Source organism: Coptis chinensis, chromosome 1, assembly GCF_015680905.1.
Source record: "Coptis chinensis isolate HL-2020 chromosome 1, ASM1568090v1, whole genome shotgun sequence".
Taxonomy (NCBI): Eukaryota; Viridiplantae; Streptophyta; class Magnoliopsida; order Ranunculales; family Ranunculaceae; genus Coptis; species Coptis chinensis.
The window spans coordinates 57,969,200-57,980,653 of record NC_141456.1 but is presented as its reverse complement, the minus strand read 5'-3'; the positions used below and the strand labels follow the sequence as shown (position 1 = coordinate 57,980,653).

General features: G+C 35.2%; 1 protein-coding gene across 1 annotated transcript; it reads left to right on the top strand.

Annotated features, from left to right (window-relative positions):
* Positions 1-8,500: 8,500 nt before the first annotated feature.
* On the top strand, positions 8,501-10,053 carry LOC147524683 (E3 ubiquitin-protein ligase PUB23-like). The gene is made up of 2 exons (XM_086604025.1): positions 8,501-8,905; positions 8,975-10,053. Exons 1-2 carry the CDS (start codon positions 8,561-8,563, stop codon positions 9,770-9,772), a joined length of 1,143 nt encoding a protein of 380 aa, XP_086460151.1. The 5' UTR covers positions 8,501-8,560; the 3' UTR covers positions 9,773-10,053.
* Positions 10,054-11,454: the final 1,401 nt, after the last annotated feature.

Sequence of the window (11,454 nt, the reverse complement as noted above, 5' to 3'; positions counted from 1 at the left end):
ACAAATGTGAAGAAAGAGATAAATAACAACTAATGATAGACACATAATTTTCTCATGCAATACGTAGATTTCAGTCCTCAAGCCAAAGATAATAAAAAGGTGAGTCTATACTTCCTACCAATATCACAAATTTATTAATTTAGCTCTAATTCATACCTTCGGGTAATGGAGCAGGCTTTTCCTCAAGTGCCAAAGACCGAAAACCAATATTTTGGTTATTGATTTCCTGCACCAAACTGAACCAAATGCCATTACAAAAAAACCATGATAAATCCAAAAACAATAAACTCAATCAAAAACCCAATTTACCACCAATAATAAATACCCACTGTTCTAGAGAGAGAAGGGGGGAGTAGTAACTCTCGTAAATACAGAAGAGAGAGAAGAAAAACAATAGACATGGAGATGTTGTCAAAGAGAAAAAACAATTTTTGATTTAAGTAGTTTACTTAACTTATTTAAGGTATATAACCTTCGCTACTTTGAAGGTGTTATTGATACAAACAAGGAACCACAGAGAAAAACCGTAATACACTAAATCCTTCATAGGAACAAACGCTTGAATATGCAAAAATACAATTTCTACTTAGTCCGAATTTGATTCAAAACTGAGTCTAGTTAATATAGACCGCTTGAATTCTAAAGGGCCGGTGGATATGGACTATGAAAGTCTGCTATGACTTGGATATGGTCTACTCATTACCTCTAGATCTAATCCCAACAACGTCATCTTGCAATTTCCATAAAAGTTGGATATAATGCAATATATGGTGGGAAGCACACCAAAGTCAAAACACGGACTTACATGGATCTTACGTCCTTGGATTATTCGATTTCAAAGATAGTCACATCACTTTTGTTCGTTGCAATCTTAAGCCATCATTGGTCTTTTACCTCTGTCTCTATCTCCACCACAACCAATGACTTCAATGAAAGCACAAAATAATCAATCACCAAGTAAAAAGAATACAAAGTTCGAAAACCATCTACACATAATTTTGATCATGTTATTCAGAGAGCTCCATTAACAATGTATACGACTATACGATATTCTCGCATCATCTTATGCGCTAATATCATTACAGATGTTGTCAAAAAGAAAAAACAGTTATTGATTTAAGTAGTTTACTTAAGTTATTTAAGGTATATAACATTTTGCTACTTTGAAGGTGTTATTGATACAAACAGTGAACATAGAAAAACTGTAATACACCAAATCCTTCACAGGAACAAACACTTGAATATGCAAAAACATAATTTCTACTAAGTCTGGAATTTGATTCAAAACGGAGTCTAGTTAATATAGACTGTTCGACCTAAAGGACGGGTGGATATGGACTATGAAAATCTGCTATGACTTGGATATGGTATACTCATTAACTCTAGATCTAATCCCAACAACGCATTGCAATTTCCATAAAAGTTGGATATGGACAAATGACGACTCAAATATATTATTTAACTAACAAAACACATGCATCTTTTAGTTTGAACATTGCTAGTTTGTGACCAATTAATTCAGAGAAAATGAAATGAAAGGAACCAACATACCAGTAATGATTCTCCGTGGGCTAAACTCCCTCACTGTGTCAAGTAGTCTAGACAAAGCATCGAGAGTATGTGCATACTCTACAATTACTCCAAATGCCTGTTCTTCATCTATCAATTGACACCTTTAAGGCCGAATTGACCTCCTCAATACCTCGAACAATGCCTTCCAATGGTGCTCCCACAACAATTCCAACTACTACAGAGTAGCAATGATATTGTAGATATTGTGCCTCCCAAGCAACCCTGAAAATATCTCTAATATGCCTTGAGGAGTATTAACCAATACCTGGGTCTCAAATAGAGAAAGCTCAACGAAGCGATTTTCTTATTAAGAGACTGATTTGAAGAGAGTCTCTCACTTATTATTTAAATTCGATTTTTGCCTAATATATATCTTTGGGAAGAATAGATCATTCAAACCACCCCCTTTTTTTTCTTATAGAAGTGATGGATGGGGAAGAAAGGTTTTTTTTTTTTTTTTTTGTGAGGAATTGTTTTTTCTTTTGGGTCTAAGTGTTTAACTTTTAGGTGGGGTTTTGGTTTTAAATCGAGGGGTTTTTAGGTTTAGGTTTGATCACTTTTCAGAGTTTAAATTGTGGGGTTTTCCCGATTTCTCGTGATAAATTTATTAATTCAGCTCTAATTCATACCTTTGGGTAATGAAACAACATCTTCCTCAAGTGCCACAGACCCAAAACCAATATTTTGGTTATTGATTTCCTGCACCAAACTGAACCAAATGCCATTACAAAAAAACCATGCTAAATCCAAAAACAATAAACTCAATCAAAAACCCAATTTACCACCAATAAAAAATACCCATTGTTCTAGAGAGAGAGGGCGAGGGGAGAGTAGTAACTCTCAGAAATAAATAAAGAGAGAAAAGAAAAACAATTGACATGGACTTCAAATTTACCTTGTAGATCTAAAGCTTTATTTGTTAGCTTTTGGCTTATCTTGAAGAAGTAAACTTCTCCTTAAATCAGATTTAGGTGAAGAAGAAGTGTATAGAATTTTTTTGAGAGAGAGATACCGATAATAATTTTGGATGGCACTTTAAATTTGAATTTGACGCTAGAGATTCGTTACCTAGTTTTATTACTATCTCTTCCATTTTTTTATAGGTTGACCAGCATATTGCAGTTGTAGGGGCGTGGAATAGCATCTTGGGTTTCCATCCTCTTGTACTTAGCAGCAATTGGTACATAGAAAGTACATTTATTATTATTACCTAATGAACTTTTAAGCAACATAGATCATATTATTAAAGTTAGAGATTCTGGGTTACCTTGAAAGAGATGGTGAAGATAGCATAGTCAGAGTGCCATAGGGGGGAGAATTTTCGTGGGGTTTTTTGTGCGGGTTTTAGATCTTGTATATATCTTTGACGAATTGTTTTTTCTTTGGGTTTGGGTCTAAGTGTTTAACTTTTCGTGGGGTTTTTTAGGTTTAGGTTTGATCACTTTTGGGAGTTTAAATCGCGGGGTTTCTCCTGATTTCTTATGAGTAAAGAGGGTACTTAAAATTTGTCGACGTGGACACCCTCATAGCGCAGCAAAATGGACTGCTATTATATATCTAAATTTAAGTAAAGTAATGAGCCTCCAAAAAAGGTGAGCAACAGGTTTGGGAATGGCAACAAAAAAAACACAGTATGTGAGAGGTGAAGAATGAAGTCAAGATGCTAAGTTATAGTCTTATGTCAAACCCAAGATGCTAGGTTACAGACCTATATCAAACATGGTATTTGCTTTCGAAATTAAATTATTATGAAAATTATAGTTACTATGTGGAGCTATGAAATATGAATATTATATTGGCTTTTACTTAATTTTTTATGTGGATGGTTCTTTTTCTTCTCCAGTTCGATTGTGTAACTGTTATCCACATGTTCTATGTAGAGCTATGAAATATGAATATTATATTAGTTTTTACTTAATTTTTGATCTGGACGGTTCTTTGTCTTTTCCAGTTCGGTTGTGTAACTGTTATCCACATGTTCTATGTAGAGCTGTGAGATATGAATATTATATTGGCTTTCACAAAATTTTTTTTATGTGATTCCTATGAATATCATTAATCAGTATATCATTAATCATTTTATAGAAAGAAACTTTGTTATGTTAAACTTCACCTGAGATTAGTGTGGAAAGTATTCTTTGTGGCGTAAGGGTTTTAGGAAAATCGTTTTCGGTTGAAACTATTGTTTTTAGCAATTTCGTTTTTTGTCTCTTTTTTTTCCCGTAATTAGCTATATTGTTTAGGAAAAGTTAGAGATTTATTTATATTCTACTTTTTCGTAATTAGTAATAGAGTTTAGAAAAAAAAACCGGAGTCTCTGTGAGTGCTCCAAAAAATAGATTAATTGGGGGTAAAATTATAGTTACTATGTGGAGCTATGAAATATGAATATTATATTGGCTTTTACTTAATTTTTTATGTGGATGGTTATTTTTCTTCTCGAGTTCGATTGTGTAACTGTTATCCACATGTTCTATGTAGAGCTATGAAATATGAATATTATATTAGCTTTTACTTAATTTTTTATCTAGACGGTTCTTTGTCTTTTCCAGTTCGGTTGTGTAACTGTTATCCACATGTTCTATGTAGAGCTGTGAGATATGAATATTATATTGGCTTTCACTAATTTTTTTTTATGTGATTCCTATGAATATCATTAATCAGTATATCATTAATCATTTTCTAGAAAGAAACTTTGTTATGTTAAACTTCACCTGAGATTAGTGTGGAAAGTATTCTTTGTGGCGTAAGGGTTTTAGGAAAATCGTTTTTTTCGGTTGAAACTATTGTTTTTAGCAATTTAGTTTTTGTCTCTTTTTTTTTCTGTAATTAGCTATATTGTTTAGGAAAAGTTAGAGATTTATTTATATTCTACTTTTTGATTTTGAAGCCATTGCCTACACTATGAAAAAAAAAGTTGGATACATTCATGTTCTTTTCTTTGAAGTGTTTCATTCCTTTCATAGTTGGTCCCTTTATCACATTTTACTTTTGTAAATGAGTATGGGTAACCAAATCAACCTAAGTGTTTATGAGATAGTGAGATGTATCGGGCTACCATGAAAGAAATCTCTCCATTAGTCATCCTTCAAATGGAAAATTTGATCCTTGATGGACTTTTGCAACTCTTTAAAGAGTACATTTACTGATCTTGAAAGGGCCATCTCTTCTAAAGCGATGTTCCCGATAGAATTGGTTCTAGAATTGTTTTGGCGAGACACACTCAGCAGCTTTCTTTCGTTTTGGCCAATTCATCAAATAGCCCGACAAATAGTTTCTCTAACATCGACATAAAACGTATTCAAGGGCTTCAAAGTTTACGATGGTCACCGTTTGTTAGGTTAACAGACGTTGAAATGGTTTTGCTTTATAAAGAACTTGACAATTGGATTTTCTCAATTCAAGATCTTGCCGATCGGCTCAAAAAATGTTTTCTATCGAAAACTATATATAAAGTTACTTTTCCAAAAGGAGAATCAGTATTTGGTGCGAAACTTCTTGTGGTGACCATGGTGACTCGGACGCTTCCTATGATTTGATGCCCTCTATTGCATTTCAGGTTTGCCTTGCTTTTCTTGCTAAATTATGATAAATGTGACACCACATAATACTTGTTGACAAAACCAACGCCGTCTCGAAGCGTATGTCCTTTCCAATTCAGGGGTGATAGTAGTGCCTCCGATATAAACAAAACTAGGAACTTTTTATCATCGATTTATTTGGAAAGTCTTCATAGCAAGATGGTACCATAACAAACCAATAATAGAGGAGATTATTGGGGATTTGATGTTTTGGTGTTTCAGAGCAAGCCTTTGCAGATATGGGATAAAGAAGGTATGTGAATTACGGTCAATCTATTTGATCGGTTTTTTTTTATGTAATTCTTTAGGTGTTTTAAAAGCGAAAACGAAGGTTTTGCAAGCTTTTAAGTTGTTAAGCCAATTTTTTTCTCCGTTTTTTTTTTCTTAATCCGTTAATCCGTCCCCGATTTCTGCCGTGAGTAAATAGGGTACTTAAAATTTGCCGCGTGGACACCCTCAAGCAAGTAGCAAAAGGGAATTTCTGCTATTATATATATATAAAAGATGTTTATATTCCCTTTCACAAATCATTTTTCTTGATTACTAACCTCACCAATATGGCAATTAACATGATAACCATCTGAGAATTCCAAGTAATTAAGTTTCTAATCATTATTAATGAAGTGTCGTGTTCATCTATATATTTTTTTGCAACTTAACAATATTGCGCTGTTATTTTCAGACTACTATATGAAAGCACATATTAAGCATTTTTTTTCACATTTTTTAAAAAGTATCCAAACTCACGCATTTGATTTTGTAACATGTAAGTTTATATTTGGGTGAAGAGTGAACCATACCTAAAGTCAAGCAAGACGAGTCCTTCAGAGGATAGACGTTTATCTTCGAAAGACGACATGATTAATTACTAGGTATTTGTATTTTCCCTATTTTTAAGCATTGTTTGTAAATTAATTGAAGGCAAAAGTCTACTAAACAAAATATTTGTTTGCAAACAAATTGGTGAATTCCTTTGAATTGCAACATAGTCCAACTTTGATCGAGGTAGCATGACAATGAAAATACAGAGTTTATCCGCAAACAATCCAATTGTAAAATGAAGTACACAAAGTTTTTACTAAATTATATATTATATCATTGACATTTATGCTATGACTTCCCATACAGAATTATCCTGCTGCTTTGTTTGAACTGAAACGCGATCCACTTGGTAGATAGGATTTTGAAGATAAATGACCTGATAAAACGATCTGGATTAGTGGATAATTGATAGCTATTACCAATTCGCAATTGGAATATAATTTTGCGGGCTCGACTAGTATACGTAAATTAGACTAGTATACCAATCTTATCATAAAAAAAAAATGGTATAACAATGGGCAATAATCAGTGTTCTAAAAAACGCTAGGCGGTAGTCGAGCGGTGGGAGAGCGTCTAGCGCTTAGCCCGTTTAAGCACTGTCTAGAAGGAGCAGTGCCTAGACAGGCTAGGCGCTAGGCGGTTTTTTTTTTTCCTAATATATATAGTAATACACACATATACTACAAGAAATGAAGAAAATCATTTACCATAACTCAACAAATAAATACAAACAAAGATATTTATTACAAAAATGCGTAATAGTTGAAGAATATTGACTTCATATAAAAATATACTCTTTGTTATAGTGACATATAATTTACATTAGACTTAAGTCTTTTAAACTCATTCAAATCTTAGTTAGAGGCAGAGAGGTTTTACTCTATCAAGCAGGGTCTGCTGGCGGGAGAAGCATAAACCTCGAATCCTGCCGGAATGAATAGGTATAGGGGCTATTTGTTCTCGAATCGGAAGGGTGGGGCGTCCATGCACTGGAGGTCGGAATCACGCTTACTTAACGTCGGGATCTCGCTCCCTATGGCTACTACTATTGGTGCTTCTGCCAGATCGAGACTCCCCACTCCTCCCCAGAATATTCTCCCCTACCAATCAGTCTGCCCCATAGGTTTCTACGGGTGCTTTGCTGCTTCCTTCTATCTTCTTAAGCCTACACGGGCCTTTATTTTTCGAAATTTAATCATTCAAAAAAAAAAAACCTTGACTGGACCGCCTAGAGGCCGCCTAGACCCGCCTAGTTGGTCCACCGATTTTTTAAGCGACTAGGGCCTAGACGAGTCAGTTGGGCACCGTCTAGCGCCTAGAGACCGCCTATGCGGCTGCCTAGACCGATTTTTAGAACAGTGGCAATAACTAAGACATTGTTTTAGAAGTTCTTTGGTCATTTTATGTTGTTTAATGCAGCTTTAAAACAGGTACCGACACATGACAATGTTTAGCGACTTAGTTGGTATTTTGGATGGTCTACTTGGTGTTACAAATAACTCTTTTGGCTGGTTTTTGTTAGGACTATGGCTAACCAATGTGAACAAAGAAGACGATGGATTTGGTTTATAAATTTGTAACTTAGGAGGAAATGAGGAATGAAGTAACCCCATTGACAAGCGGTTAATTAGAGAAGGCAAACTCATAGCTGAGGCAGCTCAACCATCCACAACTTTCCATCCATAAATAAAACAAAGTAAACTCCGCCGCTCTCCGTGTACAGTTGATTGCCATATTAATAACCAAAACTATTTTGGTTGTTTGAAAATTTTCAAATTTCACACTTGTTCTTGAGTTACTTGTGTGGTTGTGTTATGTCGACCACAATCTGTCAATGTCTCAAAGTCTGTCACAACGGTCGATTAACTACGCGGGACCAATTATAAAACTTAGGTTGATCCCATGCTTTTAGGTGTTATGTTGCTGTCCACTCCAAATCTTCGATCGTGGGACACATTTTAGGTATATATTTATTGGTTATGCTTAAACGTTCCGATATTTTTTATCTATTTGATCATTGGTCAACTTATTCATTTTGATACACATATCTTTCATCATGTACCTCAATGTGAATATTATAATTTGTTAAATGAAAACCTGCTGCTGCTTGGATCAAGATTGATTTCGAATATAGCCTAAAGTAGATTATATTTTTTTTATATTTTTTTATATTAATTTCTTTTGAGAAGCATAACGCAACTTAAAATTCATATTACAATTTTTTTTTTCTTGTCCATTATTTATCGGTTCATACTAATAGTACCTAAAATTGAAGCTCAAAAAAAAAATCATACACAAAAAAAGTTCTAATTAAACTGTCTGTCGAATACAGAAGATTGTAGAGTCAACACGGCAATGTTACGCCGTGTGGCATAAGATCTCAACTCATATTGACAAAATTCAAAATTTCCACTCCCCTTGCTTGTAGGAGAACTCATGTTACACAGCTTGCAAAAAGCATCTCAATTTTGACTTTGATTTTTCTTTTTGCTTCAATCCCTTTCTCACTGACTATATCATCTCATATCCCATATATATATATTTCCGTTCATCATTTCTTATCTTTACTCTCGTTTCAAAGCACCATGGAGAAGGAGACCAAAGTTGATCCAACAATGGAAATGCCATTGTATTTCAGGTGCCCCATTTCAATGGAAGTCATGAAAGAGCCAGTGACAATCTCAACTGGAGTCACGTACGAAAAGAAGAACATTGAAAAATGGTTCTTTACATACAAGAAGAAGACATGCCCCGCAACGATGCAAGGCGTCGAAAATTTTAATCTTACACCCAATCATACACTGAAGCGCCTGATCCTCTCATGGCAAGAAGGAGATCCAAACTCAGTTCTGCCGTCTCCATTGGTCATTTCAACCAAACACAACGAGTTAGTATCGCTTTTGGCTACAATGGAAGCAACTCCATTTAAGGTAAGTTCATTGAAAAACTTCGAATAACTATTGAGATGGGTGATGATATCAAATTAGATTTTTGTACAGTCAGGAGGCGTAGAGGTCTTAAGTCGCATCATTGTACAAATATTAATTGATTGGGGTGATTTTGTCGCATTTCGTGCTTGCGAAGAGGCTTTAAGTATTCTACACCAGCTCCCACTGTCCGACCAGGCGTCTTCTGTGGAGTTGCTATCCAAGCCTGAATGCATGAAGGCCATGGCAATCATGCTACAACGTGGAAGCGCCGAGGCACGCTTGCATACCATAACCATATTTCGAAATATGGCAAAAGCTGGATACAATTGGGGCTGGGTTGTACAAGATCAAGGCATGGATTTGTTTAAGTCCTTGTTAGAGTTGTTATCAGATGAGATTAACAACAAAGCAAGTTCATGTGCCTTGGATGCTTTGATTGAAATTCTACGAGCATCAAAGAAAAATCGATTGAAGGCGATCGAAGCAGGTGCAATGTGCGTCCTCATTGAGCTTCTTGTGGATTCAGCCAAATCAAAGTGTGAGAGAATGTTATTAATCATCAAGCTTCTATGTGAATGCGCAGAAGGAAGATTAGCCATAGTGGATCACAGTTTAGGGATTGTCGCAATCTCTAAGAAGATACTAAGAGTTTCAGAGCTTGCGACTAAACTTGGAATTAAGATCATATGGTTGATCACTAATTTCCATCCCACGGAGAAGGTTTTAGAGGAAATGTTAATGTCTGGATCTGTAAAAAAACTTCTGGGCTTGTTGCACATCGACGGGCGATCCTCAACCAAGGATAAGGCAATGAAGATCATCAAGTTGCATGGAGATACATGGAGAAAGTACCCTTGTTTCCCCTAATGAATTAAGGGATTATTTAGGTTTAATGCATGATTCAAACTAGAAAAACTGTTTATATATAAATCACAAAACTTCTATGGTTTGGAATTTTCTTTGCACTAGGAATGTTGCTGTGTTCATGTTACGTTGTTGAAGTTATTTTTGAGGGATGGTGGTCAATTTCTTATGATCTCTCCTTGTACATTTTGCTTTTGTTCTTGTAAGTTATTGCAAGAATGATGCCTTTGACCAGAAAAGTATATGTAACAAACCATGCGTAAGACAAATCACGATTTGTTTGACTTTCTTTCTACATGTAATGAATGAAAACCATGTATCTGATCTGAGCTAAATGCTTGTTATTATAATGCCTAAACATGATATGCTACAGGAGACACGTAGGGAACACGAAGCATAGAAAGTTCAGATTCTATGCTGTTTGGAGCAAACATAATTAGGGTAATTTGAATAGAAGTCATTTCTTGATTCAGATCCAGATTTCTTTTACTTATACTCAAAAAGGAATTTGATCATGACGATTAAAGTTACAGCCAACCACTGTTAAAATGTATCAAATAAGATCCGATCTAATTGTGTTTCAGACAAAAATTATTGAGTAGACTATTAGAAATTGAAAAAATATGGTAGAAGATCCTAAATGGATCATCCCATGTGAAGTGAATATGACTTCTCTAAAACAAATGGGCTCAGCTAGTAAACAGTAACGCCCACCCTCCCCATTTAACTCTATCTATATAAACCAAGAAACTGCAAAGAAAATCTTCTCTACTTTTGTAACACCCTACTACTACACATCTTAAACAATACCGATATTGTCCCCACTTACGTCACCCAAAGGTCCAGGTTCAAAATTTGCCCAACCATGGATGTGAGGTTTTAGCTCAAAAAGCCTCGACATTAGGAAGTAAGTAAGTGATAGTTGATCCAATATAAACAGAATCCAAGACGACTTCCTAACCGATGTGGGACTAAACCCAATCCAGGATTCACAACTTTCCCATCTTAGATTTCCAATTTCATACCATATACAGGTTGGTGTTTCTTTTTGTTTGCTTGTTTTTGTCTTCTTGGCTGGAGAGAAACTTTTGCAAATTGCAAAATGTTAACAGGACAAGGTCTTCACTAAATATTAGCACCTTCCACAGTGCTATGTTCAGACGTGGATAGTGAGAACAGCCTACTTACACTTTATTAGAAATGATAAACATGCGCGCAGGGCCTTTGAGAGCAATTTCCCTTGTCTCAGCACGGCTCCAAAACTCCACTTGAACTAAGGGTGACCATCGCAGAAAAGTTTCAGGGGCCCCCGAACATTAGGTGGTCAAAGACTGGGATTTCCCCACTAACTTAGAATTGTAAGACTGTGTCATAGTCTAAGAATGTAATAAAAAATGGCTTCCTTTTTCTCAGAGTGTAAATGATGGTATTCTTCCTAAGATTACTCTCTAATTGATTGTAGTCTGAGTACTCTTGTATATCTTAGGCTGAAAGTTTCGAATGTAAAAGACCAATTTAAAAAAAAAAAATCCCTAATGAAATAACTACACTAGTCTGATTTTTTTTTTTTTATGAACTATGATTGGAACCTTGCACATAATCTAACACAAGGTTTTCTCATCTCTATAAGCATGTTGGACAAGCTCTTTTCAGAATAAACAGATATATCGAAATCAGGAGTACGT